The sequence below is a fragment of the Lepisosteus oculatus genome, chromosome 4 (assembly GCF_040954835.1).
Source record: "Lepisosteus oculatus isolate fLepOcu1 chromosome 4, fLepOcu1.hap2, whole genome shotgun sequence".
NCBI lineage: Eukaryota > Metazoa > Chordata > Actinopteri > Semionotiformes > Lepisosteidae > Lepisosteus > Lepisosteus oculatus.
In genome coordinates this window covers 3,969,650-3,988,398 of record NC_090699.1, presented here as the reverse complement: position 1 = coordinate 3,988,398, position 18,749 = coordinate 3,969,650, and the positions used below count along the sequence as shown (strand labels likewise).

Genomic DNA, 18,749 nt, shown 5'->3' with positions numbered 1-18,749 from the left:
TGGCCATTAGACTGAAACACAGGATGGAGATAGAAATTCCCAACATGAAACTTTGATTGATCTTCACAGCCCACATGTAGGATGTTACAGAAACATGAGACTGAAATACATCTCCTTCTGTTTACAGACCATCTCACACTAAAGAGGCCTTCTGGACTCAAGAACTCAATAACCCCAGACACTAGGGCTTAAAACAGCATCTCTATCCTCAAGAAGACACAGTCCTACCTGCAGCACTGCACAGCCACTGCCATTCTGAAACACAGAGATACAGACACTGTTAATCACAGTCACGCACTGGAGCACAGAGATACAGACACTGTTAATCACAGACACACACTGGAACACAGAGATACAGACACTATCACAGTCACACACTGGAACACAGAGATACAGACACTGTTAATCACAGTCACTCACTGCCACACAGAGACACAGACACTGTTAATCACAGACACACACTGGAACACAGAGATACAGAGACTGTTAATCACAGTCACACACTGGGCTCCATATCGAGAGAAAGATATCACTACAGTTTTCATTATGAATCTCATAGTACCACAATTCAGGGGTCAGAGGTAATTAAATTCACTGGAGACCAGTAATGCTCTCTTGAACTGGTTTTATTCAAGAGACTAAAAGTTAGAATTACAAGAGAACTTCAGACATACTGTATCAGTATTAAAAATCAGGAGCTCAGCTTCATTCACACTGAAACCAATGTGAAACCTCCTCTTTATTGCTCATGTTCTAAGAATTGAAAAAATACATTAGTAATATAGAAGTATTTAAGAATGGACTTCTGTGATATATTATTTTTGTGGTTTATTGTTAGTGTTGCCCAGGTCTTTCCTGATCCATCAGAATTGCCCTTTTGGGAGCTCCTGCTCCCCAGTTCCCCAGTTTAAATACCCCTCTGTCCTCCACACACACTGACAGGGAGAGATCTGGAGCCCAGCAGGAGCTGTGACTTTACACACAGTGGACTTACGCAGGTCAGGGATGGGGCTGCCTTCACCTGTACAGAAGAAAGGAGAGGGTCAGTACTGAGCTGTAGTGTCCTGGGGGACACTGTGTCCAGCACAGACAATACTGGGGTTATACCCCAGACAGGTGAGCAGGGCAAAGGTCATGTAAAGATATAGTTTATAGTGTGACAGTGTGTGAGTTATCAGGCTGTGCTGCTCGCTGGCTTTATGTCTAATATCTCTGAAGGAGATCGAGCACCAGTGTGAAAACAGCTCACAACCAGCAGCCCACTGAGACCCAGCAGTGTGAGCCTGGCCAGTACCTGGAGGGGAGACTCCTGGGAGAGCTGAGGCTGCTGCTGGAAGAGGTGTTAGTGGGGCCAGTAGGGGGCGCTCACCCTGCAAGCCCCAGTACAGTGATTGGGACACATATTACTGCTATTATGTAGGATCATGAGGTCAGCAGTGAAATAGTGTTCTTACCATCAGTTGGGTAAATATTGTAATAATGGATTTTAATCATCTCTGTTTATTAAAATGCTCCACTGTGTAGGACTCATGATTTGTACCCATGACATGTAGTCTCCTACAGACTGTGAGCTTTTCATAGTAAAATGGTTTTGATTAAGGTTGTGTGATTTTATAGCTCAGTCAGTCCAGCACAGACATGATTCCACTGGCTGAATGACAACATGATCACTGTGAAAGGAGATTACATTTTCCACAGGAACACGATGTGAACCTGCAGTGAATCTCAGTTTACACTGATTCTCATTCTCCTTACTCTTTTATCAGTGTATTTCTCACCAGGAATCAATACTCATTAATATTAGTGCTCAATAGCAGTACTGTGTCTGTATCTTCAACAGGAAACAGTCCTACCTGCAGCACTGCACAGCCACTGCCATTCTGAAACACAGAGATACAGACACTGTTAATCACAGTCACACACTGGAACACAGAGACACAGACACTGTTAATCACAGACACACACTGGAGCACAGAGACACAGACACTGTTAATCACAGTCTCACACTGGAACACAGAGATACAGACACTGTTAATCACAGACACACACTGGAACACAGAGATACAGACACTGTTAATCACAGTCACACACTGGAGCACAGAGATACAGACACTGTTAATCACAGTCACACACTGGTAGTAAGATGTCAGTACATTCAGGGCTGTTTCACACAGTGTACATACGTGATTTAGGAATAGGAGCTCGCTTCACAGCATCTGCAGAGAGAGAGAGAAGATCTTTATTGGCTTAAAGACATTTCTTGCTTCTTACCTGTTATTACACCAGAGTTTATACTACAGTCTGCAGTCAGTCAGTTCATTTCAGGATCCCCAGTCTCCACTGCAGTGTGGATCAGAGTGTCAGTGAGTGAGAGCAGCAGTGGCTGTAAGACTGGAGTCTCACTCAATAAGACTGAGCAGCACAAGGCAATAAGACACACAGACACATCACAGGACACCCTGGAGTCTGGTGCTTGAGCCATTGAGAGAGGTAAGAAATACAGTCTGCTTTCCACAGCAGTGAATGTTGTTTCATATTTAAAGAAACATCATTGTTACAGAATTCTTTTCATTGTTCAGTCAGATGATTAACAGTATAGCTGCTTTCACGGTGATCAGTATCATATTCATATCATATCATATCATATTCTGTTCAGTAAAATATAATTAGTGTTTGTATTTGTGGATCTTTGATCATACACTCACAGAAGATCACTTACTCTGTTCTGTAAGGATGACAGGGATGGCTTTAAGACTGAGCATTAGTGATGGTAATTTTGGGCCTGGAAATGTACTCGAGCTGTGCAACACAAGCTGTGCCACAGTAACACACAAACCCCCTGCTGTTGTGGAAACTGATAGGGGGCTGACACACCATGTATATACACACCCACCTGACAGGTCAGTCTAAATATTTGATATAACTGTAAAAAATGTATGAACTGTCAGGGTGTCTGTGGGGGTCAGTGTTAAAGAGGGATCTTTGAACTTCAATTTCTTTACAATTGTGACTCCTGATGTCTGTTTCCTGTTGCTATTGTTCCTCACAGCAGCTCAGGGGCAGCGTATGATCTCATTGACAAGAATGAAGAACAGACACAGGAAGAACATCCATCTGCCCATTTCTATCCACTGTGTCCAGTACAGGGAAGTGGAGAGTAAAGAGCCTGACCAGGCAAACAGCGGGCACAAGACAGGGTACCCCTGACATGACCCCAGTCCATGGCAGGGCAGACAGAAACAGACACACTCACAACAGGGCTAGTTTTCCCTGAAGCCAGTTCACCCAGTATACCAGCATGACTTTGGACTGTGGAAGAAACCCACTCAATCATGGGAAGAACATACAAACACCACAGGGATAGCACAACAGCTCAGTGAGGTGGAGTCTCTGTGTTCACATCACTGGCCCTCACCTGTACTGTGTCTGTGTGTTAATAGAGCTCACTTCTCTGACAGAGTGAGCAGCACTGGAGTCCCTTGCAATCACAACATCACTTCTTTAACTCACAGGGTCAGGGTGTTAATCCATTACAGTCTGAGTGTGTTAGATGGCAAGAGACACCTGTGGGAGTTACTGTTGGAAGTACAAGTTCAGTTCAGTTGAAATAATCTCAGTACAGGACAGTCCAGTACTCTACTCCTTAGTACTGTGGGGTCACTGTCGTTCACACACTCTGAGGTTCTCACCCATTTCTGCTTGAACAACAGGAATTCCTGTAAATAATAATGTATCGATTAGACAATCCAGCACACTGATATAAAACAAAAATAATTACCGTACATTGATATAATCTTTTAACAAGATCATCTTGTAATTGCAGTTTGACTAAAGTGTCTAATTACTTTCAGTCCATTTTTAGATGAAATTTCGTAATGTTGAGAAAATGTACATTTTCCATAATGTGAGCAAAGTACAAAGAAACAAACAGGAAATTGTTTAATGTGACCACACTTCAGAAAACCTCCAGAGAACACATTGATCTACTCACCATTTACTGCATTGATATAATATATTTCAGATTCCCACAGTGTCTCCTCTTCTGTAAGAAACAGACAGCATCACTGACACAGACTTCTGCACTGACACTCTCCTGGGGTCTACAGTTCTAAATATGATGTACACTCACCCCTGATATCGAGAGGAGGTATCCTGTGTTGCTCAAACACTGTCATATAGTGGGATTTTAAACCCATTCTAGCACAGATATTCAGACACACAAATACAGAATATTTAATGAGCACATACTGTCCATTCTTCTCCACTGGATTAGCAGAAGTACTGATGCTGCTACAGTAACAGCTGCTGTTATTAAGAGAGTCACCATCCATCCAGAGGGTGAAGGTGGAGGGAAATAGTCCCCTGTAAAACAGAATAAATAATTAGATTCATATTCAGAATAAACTATATGAATGTAGTGTGATGGAGTGACGGCAACCGAACACACCCGTTCTGTGCTGTCAGTCAGTGCTGGTTTCCATGTATATACAATCAGACAGGACACCCGGATCATCTGGGCAGTTTGCCTCAGGTGGGTCAGGTTATTTAAAGTCTGCTTTGACAGTGCTCTGGACTCTCATGTCGACAGTTCCTGTTTCCACTTGGATTCCTGACCTGGCTTGACTTGACCTCGTTCCCAGATCACCCCTCTGCCTGTCCCCACTCCTGTGTGTTTACTGCACACACCACACCACCTGTCCTCACTCCTGTGTGTTTACTGCACACACCACACCACCTGATCTCACTCCTGTGTGTTTACTGCACACACCACACCGCCTGTCCCCACTCCTGTGTGTTTACTGCACACACCACACTGCCTGTCCTTACTCCTGTGTGTTTACTGCACACACCACACCGCCTGTCCTCACTCCTGTGTGTTTATTGCACACACCACACCGCCTGTCCCCACTCCTGTGTGTTTACTGCACACACCACACTGCCTGTCCTTACTCCTGTGTGTTTACTGCACACACCACACCGCCTGTCCTCACTCCTGTGTGTTTACTGCACACACCACACCGCCTGTCCTCACTCCTGTGTGTTTACTGCACACACCACACCGCCTGTCCCCACTCCTGTGTGTTTACTGCACACACCACACCGCCTGTCCTCACTCCTGTGTGTTTACTGCACACACCACACTGCCTGTCCTCACTCCTGTGTGTTTACTGCACACACCACACCGCCTGATCTCACTCCTGTGTGTTTACTGCACACACCACACTGCCTGTCCTCACTCCTGTGTGTTTACTGCACACACTGCACCACCTGTCCTCACTCCTGTGTGTTTACTGCACACACTACACTGCCTGTCCTCACTCCTGTGTGTTTACTGCACACACTGCACCACCTGTCCTCACTCCTGTGTGTTTACTGCACACACCACACTGCCTGTCCCCACTCCTGTGTGTTTACTGCACACACCACACCGCCTGTCCCCACTCCTGTGTGTTTACTGCACACACTACACTGCCTGTCCCCACTCCTGTGTGTTTACTGCACACACCACACCGCCTGTCCCCACTCCTGTGTGTTTACTGCACACACCACACCACCTGTCCCCACTCCTGTGTGTTTACTGCACACACCACACCGCCTGTCCTCACTCCTGTGTGTTTACTGCACACACCACACCTCCTGTCCCCACTCCTGTGTGTTTACTGCACACACTGCACCACCTGTCCTCACTCCTGTGTGTTTACTGGACACACCACACCGCCTGTCCTCACTCCTGTGTGTTTACTGCACACACCACACCGCCTGTCCTCACTCCTGTGTGTTTACTGCACACACCACACCGCCTGTCCTCACTCCTGTGTGTTTACTACACACACCACACCTCCTGTCCTCACTCCTGTGTGTTTACTGCACACACCACACTGCCTGTCCTCACTCCTGTGTGTTTACTGCACACACCACACCGCCTGTCCTCACTCCTGTGTGTTTACTGCACACACCACACCGCCTGTCCTCACTCCTGTGTGTTTACTACACACACCACACCTCCTGTCCTCACTCCTGTGTGTTTACTGCACACACCACACTGCCTGTCCTCACTCCTGTGTGTTTACTGCACACACTGCACTGCCTGTCCCCTCTCCAGTCTGCTCCCCTCCTGCACTCGGGTTCACTTCACCCCCACAGACCGCTGCTCAGCTCCTCCTTCAGTGACATCACATGTAGTAAGAACTCTGTTAACAAGGTACTTTTAAGTTTGAGGTTTTAATAGATGCAAAGGTAACCTGACTTAATCTTGAATTTTTATGGATCCATCCTTTATTGCTTGATTATCAGACAAAATACTTACAGAAATGTAACTGTGAGTCCCAGACTGACTAGTGATGCAGAACTTTATACTAATTTTTGAGTGGTGTCCTTTCAAAACAAGTTCCTTATGCAGGTTGTGTTCAGTGGCCCAGGTGTGTTATATCCTGGGTGTGTGTTATACCTCAGCTGTGTTGCAGGTGAGCTCCAGTGTTCATGTTTAATACTCACTGGGTATGTGGAGCTGAGATCCCCAGTCTGGCTCAGGAAGAGCACTTCTCACCAGGCAGGAGAAGATGTTGGACTCCTGTTTGACTGGGATGTAGCTGCTGACACTGAGGAGCCCCTGACTGTCCGTGTCCACTGTGGGGGGCTGTGATGTCACCTCGTTTCCATCCCTGTCTGTCCAGATCACTGCAGGTTGAGGGAACCAGCCCTCTGATCTGCACAGCAGCTGGGCCTGATCTCCTCCAGGGGAGTGGAGAGACACTGAGGGCTGGGAGCCCAGGGCAGTGGGTTCAACAAAACAGGATATATTTCAAAGCTGATTGGAGCACGTTGGAGTAAATGTAGGTGTCTTAATGTGTGGCCTTCAGAACACACACAGAAATGATAAAGACATGTTTGCAATCAACAGTTTAAAGTTGTTTCTCTGTCAGGTTTTAAACTTCTCAATGCTGCTTCTGCATTCAGGACAACAGTTGATTTATCAATAAATAAGCTGAAGAGTTGAAGTATCAGTGCTGTCTGTGTGTAGGAGAGGGGGCCCAGTATCACCTGCTGAGAGATGTGTTTGCTGTGTTTTATTTTGCTGTTCTCAGTTGGTAAAGAAGATGTGTGTTGTTTTTCATAGCAATATGCAATGCAATGCAATCCATTGTGTTGTGCAGTTTTGAGTTGTGTACATTTGTAATGTGCTTTGTTGAAATGTATACTGTTGAGTTATGTAGTGTTCTGTATTGTGTTGTGTAGTGCTGTGGTGTGTTGTGTTGTGTCATGCTGAGCTGTGTTCTACTGTGTCGATGAAGAGACACAGTAGTGTTGTGAAATAATGGAGTTGACAGTAGCTGAGACACCTAGTGTGTTAATGTGTGGACTGATCACAACACAGGAACCTCAGTACTCTCTAATGTCCCTGTCTGTGCAGACTGGGGGTGTGTAGTGCAGTGTTGTACTGTGTTGTGTAGTGCTGTTGTCACACTGAGTGCGTTAATGTCAGGACTGAGATAACATCACAACAGGTATGTCAATGCTTTCTAAAGTCCCTCTTTGCCTGTGCAGACTGGGTGAGTGTGTAGTATATTGTTGTTTTTTGCGGTGTTGTGTTGTACTGTATTTACTCTGAGTGTGTTAAAGGGAGAACTGAGCTGACATCACAACAGAAAAACATCAGTGCTCTCTAATGTGCTCTCAAATTGACTAATAGGAGGCAATTTAACAAAATATGGATTTATGTTTAATATATATGTCAATTTGTATTTGACTGTTAAATTATGAGTTCTCTTGACTAAGAGCAGCTGAGCTCAATATATCAGTTTTCTTAAGTCATTGTTTTATGTATCATAACTCATCATGTGTAATTGCTCATTTTTACTGCTCATTGAAGTGATCAGTGATTTACCACAAATGTAATTCTGGGAGAAAGACACTCACCTCTAACATCCAGATCAATAACAGCTTCATCGTCCATCTGTTCAGACTCTACAAAGCAACTGTACCGTCCATGGTCAGAGCGTCTCACATCTCTCAGTGTTAAAGACACATTGCCTCTGTGGAGCTCCTGCAGGAATAGACCAGCCCTGTCCCTGTAGGCTGAGCTCTGTGCAGTATGGTCATATTTACGCTTTCGAAACAAACACACCGGGGCTGTGTAATCCCCTCTAAACCACCTGATCTCTAGATCCTCAGCACTGATGTCTGGTGAGAGGTAACAGGGCAGGACAGCGTCTTCACCAGGGAAAACAATCACAGGAACAGCTGGACCTCGAACCTGAAACCACTCTGAAAGAAAGAGAAAGAGCACAGCTGACATGAGTCTTCAACCTCAACACAGACAAACACTCTGAGACAAACTGTAGATCATCACTGTCAGAATAAAGCAGAGCAGCTCAGTGACACACAGTGTTTTCTACAAACAGCCCATCACTGATTCAGACCCACATGTGACTGAGGAGCACTGAAGATCAGTGAGTCTCATCTCACCGTCTGCTCCTCTTCCTCACACCAGTGTTTCCCAAACTGGGGTCTGGATCTCTCACCCAGGACCCTCAGATCCTCACCTTCACTCACTGATAGAAGAGCTGTGACTGTGTTCACTGAGGGTCTGTTTCTCTGCAGTTATGCTGGGGTTCAATACTTCCCACACAATCTGAACCCATATACAAATGGGGCACATGGATTGTAGTCATGGATCTGACTGATTCATCATTTTATTCAGGAGTTTTTTAAAACACAAATGAAGATATTCTGCAATATTTAGACACATAATCCAGAATGGAGATAAACTACAGGCAAGATCCAGTCAGTCTCCTTCTACAAATGTCAGTTGTAACATCTCCCCATGTTTAACAACCACATGTTGTCCTGTGTGGTTTGGGTCACTCCAGGACTCCCTCTGTAACTGATGAGTACCTGATGTAGCCAACATTAACTCCCACACTGAGGCACAGACTGGCAGAGAGTGTGAAGCAGCTCTCAGGTCAGCAGTGTGATTTGGCCATGATTGACACTGTCTCTGAGTCTGTCAGCTCATCCCACAGGTGCTCAGGGGTCTGATGACAGACTGACACACAACATCATGAGCAGAAGAAAGGCTGATGACAAGAACAGACTGTTCAGCCCATCAGTGCTCATCACTGTCCTGCACTTTCACAGCACCAGGCTCAGATGTGAAAGTTCAGAGTCTGTGTCTCCACTGTGTGTCCTGGTGATGTGTTAATACCTCCCAGTGCTGCTGCTGACACAGTCAGTCTGGTCACATGGGGCTCCAGTGCAGCTGATTGACCTAGTTTAGGGCTCCTGAGATCAAGACTGGGACATGACTGGGGGTTTGTGTGGGGTGAGAAAATACTATATCATTGATGTTATTTGTATTTTAAATTTTATTTTTTAATTTTGTATATATTTTGAACACTTATTCTTAATTTTGTATGTATTTTAAACACCAAAAAAATGAAAGAATCTGAATCCAGAAACCCAAGACCTGAGAGCAGAAATCTGGAACCCTGAACCAGTGGAGTCTTCCTGCAGCCGCCTGCCTTCAGTGTCACAGATCCTTCCCTCTGTCTGGTATCATCCAGTCACAGCACCATTCCTTCTCAGCTGTCCTCCCCATATTATAACCTAACTCCTCCTTTTCCTGCACCTGCCCTCCTGCCTCCTTCCTCTATGACATTCTGTCTGGTTCATTCCTGTTTATTCTAACATGTTCAATATATTCAGTCCTACCTGTAAACAATAAGCAGGCATCCAACCATATCTTCTCTCTCTCTCCTGTTCCCTGAAGTCCGACACACCTTACTGGTAGTCCAGATTTTCCAGCTCCCTCAAGTCTCATAATCCTCTGCTCCAAATTCACAGCTCCTCATTCCAAGGACTCATTCCTCTGGAAGGCCCCTCCTCTCCCTACATTCCCTACATGCCTTGATGCTCTCCCTGCCTCCTGTACCCCTCTTACTGCAGGGGCACATCATTCTCTCATTCACTCTACTTGCTCCTTCCAATCCAGAAAAGCTCACTGCAGCCTCTGTCTTGTCACGCCCCACACTCTCCCTCGCAAACGATGTTACATTCCCGGAACCTCTGCTTCCCAATCTCATCCCTGATTGAACCTGTGTGTGTGTGTGTGTGTGTGTGTGTGTGGACTTAACTCCCATTATGAATCTTCTGCTTCTGCCTCTTGACCTTGCCTTCTGGATTTTGCCTTTGAATTGTTTCCGATTTCTCCCGTTACCGGACCCTCTGCCTCCCTTATCGACCCAGCCTTTGGATTTTGTCTTTTGGTTTGTCCCTTTGCTACTCTGTGTCCGGTGGGATTCCGGTCACGCATAAGGATCCTTCTATTCCATGTATCGGTTCCGTGACATGTCTGCTCTTTTGAAATGTACTGAACCACACTGTTCCCAGTGTGTCAAGATCCTTATCTTCTTGATCTCCATTTAAAAAAACTGGAGTTCAACTCACTGTGGATAACATATCTGTTCCTCCTGCAATCACTGAATTTCTTGAAATTCCTCAGATCAGAAGATTTCTGTCTCCTTCCTTCACCAGTAAGCTTGACTGCATTTAGTTGCATCTTTCTACTGCTTTTTCCACTAGGTGTGGCACAACTCTTGTCACTCTTGTCTTTGCTGGGTCAACTCAACAATTTGATGAAAATCATTCCTTGAAAAAAAGCATCCATGAGCATTGTCTAGATCTCATCTCATCAGATTACATCAGCATGTAATCCTCCTGTCAATATGATGAAAATTGTTCTTGTGTTTCCATGTGCACTGTCGAGATCTCATCTCTTTAGATATCTCATAACATCAGCATGTAATCCTCACTTCAAATTGGAAAGTAAAGCTTCAGGTCTGGTAGTTATCTTTGGAAATCTAGAACGGGCTGTCAGTCTTATAAGATGTGTTTCAATCATCTCCCACACACCTTCAGCTTTCTATATACTCAGCTCCTGTCATCTCCTTCAGAGTCTGTCATCAAGGTCACTGGTCCTCAGCACCCTGGTCCTCAGGCCCTTTTCCTCTTTCTCTCTTTCTACATAGTCTTCCTCCTTAATCAAGTTGTGTCTGAAGGTCATGGCTGCTTCTCCTGGGGCTATGTCTGGATAAAACAATCAGTCTTCATTCAGATAGACCTGCAGCTGTCTGTGTCATCAATAAGGAAGTTTGTCCTCCCTGCTTGTTATGTAACACCTCCATCTCCATCAGTTTCTCACTGTTCCAGTTCCTCAAATCCCAGGACACTTCAAGATAATCTCCCAGTGATTCTCTTTCCAATAAAGAGAAAGGCTTCCTGTTGTCTTGTTGCTTCTTTCTCTTAGCTCCATGAAATTTTAACTAAATCTGTAGTTTACAAAGAACAAATCTCTGTCTGTTCTTGCCACACTGGTACAGCCTCCTCAGTAACAGATTGTAACGAACACGGACTGGAATCCGTGTCGGATCTTGTAGAAGACCCTATGCGATGCGGTAAGAGCAGGAGAAAACAGGAGGCGTGGTAAAAGGGAACACACAGGGGTTTAATAGTGCACAAAATAATAGTGATAGTCCGTGAGACAGTGTACGGGGAAGACAAAACGGCATCCAAATCCAAACGGGTCCAAGGGCAGGTCAAAGCACGGTCCGAAAGTCCATCAACTGGAAATCCATCCTGGAATGCGACAAAGTTAAAATCCCCGGGAGGGGGGAGCACACGGACAGACGAAACATGGAGGTCCAAGGGTGACGGGGCGAGATCCTCCAGACCCCAGGCTCAGGAAGCGGGAGGTGTCGGGGATGAGGCCTATGCCCTCAGGAGACGGACGTAGGGTTTCCTGGTGCTACGCGGGCCTCGCGACATCTTACCCTAATGATGAGCCCCGAGGACTGGAGGAGCTGGTCTTTAAATAATACACATAAGAGGGTACACCTGGAGAGCTAAATGACACGAACAATAATGAGAGCAGTGGAGCGCCCTCTAGGGAGGGATGTCGGGCGTGACACAGATCAGCAACCCATCACCTCATGACACACCTACAACTCCAGGCCTTTCCTCTCACAGCACTACTATGATAATTTAATACTCCTAAATGTTCTTACCGCAGATGGAAGAAGAGATGAAACAACAGATTTTAAGAGTTACAATTTTATGTTATCAGCTTCAGAAATTTGATTATTGGAAACTACTGAAATTTTCAGTCATCAGTGTGAAATAAAGGTTTCAGTCAGGTTATGCATTAAAACAGCAATAAGAGTCTCTCTGTACCTGATCGTGAGACACAGGACTGGTGGAGAAACAGCAGGGTCAAAAAGAGCCACTGTGACTGGTCAGACTCCATCTCTGAAACAAAGAAACACTCTGACAGAGATTAAATGTCTCTAGAACATGCAGTTAACCTTACTGAAATACACAGTAACCCTGTCTTGTCACTGTGCCATGTTCCCATTAACAGAAGCACTGATCATGCAGACCTTTTCAATGAAATCTATGTCCAGAGCAAAAGTACTTCCTGCAGTGAGAAGTTCCTCTTAATCTTAGTGCTGATCTGACTGTTCACTCACACACTGCTGTACCTGATTGATCTCACTGTCACTCCAGCACACAGCAGCTTCAGTCCTGACCTGACTGTTCACTCACACACTGCTGTACCTGACTGATCTCACTGTCACTCCAGCACACAGCAGCTTCAGTCCTGACCTGACTGTTCACTCACACACTGCTGTACCTGACTGATCTCACTGTCACTCCAGCACACAGCAGCTTCAGTCCTGACCTGACTGTTCACTCACACACTGCTGTACCTGACTGATCTCACTGTCACTCCAGCACACAGCAGCTTCAGTCCTGACCTGACTGTTCACTCACACACTGCTGTACCTGACTGATCTCACTGTCACTCCAGCACACAGCAGCTTCAGTCCTGACCTGACTGTTCACTCATACACTGCTGTACCTGACTGATCTCACTGTCACTCCAGCACACAGCAGCTTCAGTCCTGACCTGACTGTTCACTCACACACTGCTGGACCTGACTGATCTCACTGTCACTCCAGCACACAGCAGCTTCAGTCCTGACCTGACTGTTCACTCACACACTGCTGTACCTGACTGATCTCACTGTCACTCCAGCACACAGCAGCTTCAGTCCTGACCTGACTGTTCACTCACACACTGCTGTACCTGACTGATCTCACTGTCACTCCAGCACACAGCAGCTACTACTCTGACTCTACCCATGCACTGTAAAGAAAGGAACAGCACTTTATTTGACAATACAATGTGTGGAAATAAAGCAGGGTTTCCTGTCTCCCTTCACAGATGGACAATAACATACCAGATTTACACTAAATTCTTCTTTACATACATTGTCATTGATCTCTGCAGTACTAAACACATTATACTGAATTAAACCTATAAGGTTCCGAAAAATATATATATAATGTTTCTTGTCTTATAGACAATAACAAAGCAGATTTATACTCACCTGTTTTTATATTAACAGGATGTTTACAGTATTAATTATAGTCCAGATTCAGAGTGAAGTTTTTTGTCTTTGTAGTGTTGAGAAATGTTGTTCTGACAGAGAGAAACGCCATTCAACTACAGGAAACACAAAGTGAAAGAAAAATCTTCAGCAGGAGCTGAAATTTACCATTTGCCTGTTAGATCCAATGCAGTGAAAATCCAGTGAAAACAGTGATATCATGCACCTTCATATTCACATTAATATTTACAGTGAAAATACAGTGAAAACTGTGATATTATACACCTTCAGATACACATTAATACTTAATCTGTCGTGTGAATATCTGTACGGTCTGACTGCTACAGGACAGGCCTCACCCTACAGTACACTGTGCTGTTAATTGATGTGAGAATGACAGGATACTTACAGGCTGGATACTCTGATCATAGCGGTCTGAGCTCCACTTTCTATTGTTCAGAAAGAAGTGATTGTCTGAGGCCTTTTTCTGATTAGATTTGAAAAGCGACCTGCTCACTTTACTTCTGACACCGTCTTTATCGCAGTAAAGGACTATTTTCACTTTCACTTACAGAGCGGCAGGAGGATTCTGGGAAATTGGGCAGTGGCTTCAGGCTGTGTTGTTGTGATCATGCAGCTCGAGCACAGATCAGTGTTCAAGAGTGCAGGAGGTCTGGGACTTTCCTGTGAAACAAGTATATCAAGCTGAAACCCAGCTCCTCTTGTCCACAGGCTGCAAGATGTGGCTCTTCTCTCTCTTAAAGGAGAAGTTCAGCTCCTGATTGCCTGCCTGTGAGGCAGTGAGATCCTGAGTGAGGGAAAGGAGCTGTCAGGATAGGAGGTGTGTAGAATTATCCTCCTCCTGACTAAGTAAGACCTCCTGGGAGAAAAGGGATTTGTCCAGAGTCCAGTCTGGAAGGAGAGTGTGTGAGAACTCCAGTAGAGAGGTCTTGTCTCTAGTGATGATGAGGCAGGTTTACAGGCCTGTGGGCTCTGCAAGTGAGGGATGCTTGAGAACAGAAGGGGCTCACAGGTGCTTGACAGGGGGGCTGTGTGCTGGTTCCTTTGCCAGGTTCAATGGTGATGAAGGAACAACCAGCTGCACCAGGGCTGACTGGAGGCGTCAGCACCTGGAGGAGTGGAGCGTCTCTGGGTGAGGTAGAGTGTACCTGTCACCATCGTCATCCCTCCTCTAGAGGGCACTCAGACCCTTTTGTGTTGAGTTCATTATCACATTCAGCTGGCGTCTTGTTTCTTTATTTAAACCTGGTGCTCCAGAAGCTCAGGGCTCTGGATTGGAGGACTGATGCCCGAGGGCCCACCTACCATCAAGTCACCCTACGTCCGCGGCTTGAGGGCACAGGCTTCCTGACGCCGTCCAGACCAGCTGAGTCCAGGGCTCAGAGCCCCTGGCCTCATCACTCCATTTTTAATCTCCTTGTTTCATGTCCCTGTTCCTGTTCCTGCTTTTAATCATCTTGTCTTGGATGGATTCCCTGGTTTTGGATTTTGGACTGCGCCCGGATTTCCTACATTGGACTGTTCCCTGGACTCCTGCGTTCCCCTCTTGCACCTGATCACCATCAGCACCGCCCCCTGTTCTCCATCCCTTCTCTTCCTGACTGTGTTTTCCCCGTAGCCCTTTTCCAGTCACTTCCTGATCATACCGTCTGCACAGGGTCCTAAACTACACATCCTTACAGTACCTGCCCCCCACAGCTGAGAGAGAGGAGTCCTGATGGCACAGGGGGAACCCAAGTGCTCCCTGGGCCTGAACACCAGCAGACTGAGGGGTGTCTCTAAACAGCAAAGCAGCTGCCGTATATAAAGATCTGCTGGGAAAGGAAGTGAAGAGAGCTGTCTGAGGACTGTGAGCATAATTTAGGTGTCAAAATTGGAGAAAAGATCAGGAAAGGAATAAAAAAAACTGTTTCAAAGTCTAAGCATCTCTTTGAGGTGAAGTGGATCAATCAGATAGAGAAGAGAACCAGTCACTGCCTGGATCAGACTGTCGCTCCACACTGAGCTCACAGACAAGGAGCACACCGTGAGGACGACAGACACTGGCTGAGTTAGAGGACAGTGGCTGAGATTGGAGGATGTTATCTGTGGCTCAACAATATTCCAGCACTCCACAGTGGGGCTTGAATGGATTTAAAAAAGGACATGTCTAAAATCCTGCATGGAGATTTCATGAAGCACCTCAGTCATTCTGGGAAACAAACATGGTAGAAGGTGTTAGATTAGACCTGATTGCAACTTCCTTGTGTAAATGCTGAGTGTTACAGTACGTCTGACACAGACCCAGCACAGCAGATCTCCTGTCAGCTCTGTCTCTGCAGGCAAGCAGGGTGGAGGCAGCATCATGCTGTGAGGCTGCTCCTCCTCAGCAGAGACTGTAGAGCTCGTTAGGATTGCAGGTATAATGGACGGAGCAAAGTACAGGCAAATACAGGAGGAAAACATGTTCCAGTCCACTAAAGACCACAAATCACCTTTCAGCAGGACAATCACCCAAAGTACAAGGTCAAACTACCCTGGAGTGGATGAAGAATAAGGAAGTTAATATCTTTGAATGTCCCAGTCAAAGTGCTGACTTGAATCCTATTGGGAATCTGTGGAAAGACTTGAAAATAAATGATCTCTAATCAACTTGAGGGAGCTTGAACAAATCTGACAAGAATAATGGACAAAAATTACACCAGACCTTTCCAAAAAGACATTTCTCTCTTTAGTTTTCGATTAATATTTCCTGTATCTTATCCTACACTTGAGTGGCATGTCCAGAAAAGTGCTATATAAGTGTAAGCAATTATTATTATTAGTAGTAGTATTATTGCCAAGATTTCCAGTCCTCAGGAGCTTCAAAGCAAAGAGATGTTTGCTAAGATTCAGGGGTGATCAAAGCAATAATATAGTTTACCCTGGTTAATTAAGTTCTGGGTTAATGATTTAGTGCCTATCAAGAGTTCAGGAACAGGGTATAAAAACAAGCAGGTACAGACAGCAGAAGAGAGGAAGACAAGAGGGGCAGGAGCACAGCAAGGCAGAAGATCACCAGGAAAGAACAGGTCGGAGTTCAGTATTTGAATCCTATTAAGAGAGCTTGCTATCCTGAGGTTTTTATGGAGCTCTGATTTCCTGTGTAAATCCTTTGGTTAAAAGAGGCCTCTCCTGGCTAGTGTTAGTGTTAGTGTAGAAGAGGGAGATTTGTTCCCATTCGTTTTGCAGGAGCTGGGTCTGCAGAGAGATTTTACCACATGTTGTGTTTTGTTTAGCTCAGAAGGCAGCTTTCTCTTCTTTTGGCCTTTGTAGGTGTTAAATACATGGTAGCCATGTATTTAACACCTGTTTTTCTCTGAATGTTTAGGATATGGGCCTCTGAAACACCTTGCTCAGTAAATTGTACGTTTACATTGTGTGTATTGCCATTGTTAATAAATATTTGTTTAACCAAGTTTGCCTGAATTACTACTCACCAAAGTCATGCCAGAGTACAAAGAGCTCATGGCCCTCTAACTATACCCACTGCTCAGATATATTCTGTCATATTCTGTCATGCAGCAACACTGATGCAGATGATAGAATCCAGAATAGAATAGATGATCGTATCTGGAAGGGAGTGAAACAAACAGAGAAGACTAGGAGCGGGGCTGGTAGACGAACAGGGGGTGTGTTGATGGTGCGCTGGTGCTGGGGGGGGTGGTCCATGCGACAATCCAGAGGGAGTCCGTAGGGAAAGCCAGGGTGAGCAAAAGGTCCAGAGCCGGGTGATCCATCCATGACTGATGAGACAAAAGTTAAAAGCCGGAGCGGAATCCGGGGAAGGGTCAGGGAATAAAAAGGGTAACGGGGACAGGCGCTCCCAGCCCCGGACCCAGATGGTCAGGACGCCGTCGAGCCCTGGACTCGCGGGTAGGCGGGCTTCCGTGCGTCCATCTTCCAAAGCTGTGACTGGAATGGTAGGAGCGTCTACCTTTTGTAGGGAGGGGCTGGATAGGAGGCAGGTGCAGGAAAATCAGCACAAACAAGAAAGAGCCAGAGGGCTCAAGCAAGAGGAGGGACAACGTATTCATTACTCATTTCACATTAATACCAGAGTTATAGGCATCAGAGAGGGCTCTCCTGGAACTTGAACTTTTACCACGTCATTATCAGAATTAACAGAATATGAATTCAGTTACACAATTCAGTTCAGTTTATTGTCATCTGCACAAGTGCAATGACAGGCTTATTTGTATGTCGGCTCCAATACAAGGACAATCATAAACACAATCACACAATCATAAACACAGAACAGCAGCAGCAACAATGAGTAAAATAACATACAACTTAAAACACATCAGTGTGAGCCAGTGGTAGATACAGAATACAGACGTCTTCTGCCCACAGAAGTCTTCAGTCTAGATGAGCCCCCAGGCTCTCCCATGTGTTAGAAACTCTGTCAGTCTGTAGGTTCTGCACCACCTGTGACCTTTCATTGACCTCTATAGCACTTCCTGTTGACCTTTTCACCTTCAGACTTGGCAATGTACTGAGGCATGACCTCTCATTGACCTCTATTGCACTTCCTGTTGACCTTTTCACCTTCAGACTGGGTGATGAGCTGAGACATGACCTCTCACTGTTCTCTGCCCTTCACTGTGCAGGAGTTTCTGCTGTCTCTACATCAGCTACAATCTCTGCGACTGTGTGTGTGTGTGTGTGTACAGTCTACCTGCTCTCCGCCTTCTTCTTCTGTCACTGCACTACATCCCTCTGTCCTTCCTGTCCTCTTCTGACCTCTAGAACTTAGTTTGCATGATCTAGAGGCAGCTGTTGAATGAATGGGGTTTACTTTCAACATCACAACAGAAAATAATTGCTTAAATAGTTTTCTCTGTGGTCAGTGAGAACTATTTTTCAAGGTTTATAAAAGTGTGTGCAGTATAATAAACAGCTAATTAATCCAGGTAATATTGTCCCCTACCAGCTCATCTGATACTCCTGGAGTGTCAATTCAAAATGACAGAAGTCAAGTTCCCCTGATTCACCCCTCTGTCTGCTTTCACTCTGATCAGTGTCAGGCACCTCAGTGGCCCCTCCCACTGAACCTTGACCAGCCAATCATTCTGCTCTGAACTGGCTGAATACATCTGTCACTCATGTGTCTTCTGCTCTCTGATTAGCCTGCCAGTCTGTCAATCACCAGGACTCCCTGTTACATAATTGAGGTTGTAGATTATTGTGTCTTCCACCTTAGCAAATGACTCTCTCTGAAAATCAACTCTCATACCCAACTGCTCTAGAAAACTTTGGTTT

At 45.5% G+C, this 18,749-nt stretch overlaps 4 protein-coding genes across 7 annotated transcripts in view; 1 reads left to right on the top strand and 3 right to left on the bottom strand.

The window, feature by feature from the left end:
• LOC138238070 (butyrophilin subfamily 1 member A1-like) overlaps nucleotides 1–6,575 on the bottom strand; it is a 133,612-nt gene extending 127,037 nt beyond the window's left edge. The window contains exon 1 of the mRNA XM_069187931.1: nucleotides 6,496–6,575. The gene's annotated coding sequence lies outside the window, so the exon portion shown is untranslated. The remainder of the gene's footprint in view (nucleotides 1–6,495) is intronic.
• LOC107076270 (butyrophilin subfamily 2 member A2-like) overlaps nucleotides 1–14,021 on the bottom strand; it is a 323,939-nt gene extending 309,918 nt beyond the window's left edge. Inside the window, exon 1 of the mRNA XM_069187874.1 lies at nucleotides 13,858–14,021. The gene's annotated coding sequence lies outside the window, so the exon portion shown is untranslated. The remainder of the gene's footprint in view (nucleotides 1–13,857) is intronic.
• Nucleotides 1–18,749, top strand: part of LOC138238056 (butyrophilin subfamily 2 member A2-like) — a 223,328-nt gene that overhangs the window by 36,968 nt on the left and 167,611 nt on the right. The window lies entirely within an intron of this gene.
• The window catches only part of LOC138238054 (butyrophilin subfamily 1 member A1-like), a 149,354-nt gene that overhangs the window by 2,431 nt on the left and 128,174 nt on the right, over nucleotides 1–18,749 (bottom strand). The window contains exons 12-13 of the mRNA XM_069187880.1: nucleotides 995–1,021; nucleotides 229–255 (exon numbers count right to left, since the gene is read on the bottom strand). Coding sequence (XP_069043981.1) covers nucleotides 229–255; nucleotides 995–1,021 — 54 coding nt within the window. The remainder of the gene's footprint in view (nucleotides 1–228; nucleotides 256–994; nucleotides 1,022–18,749) is intronic.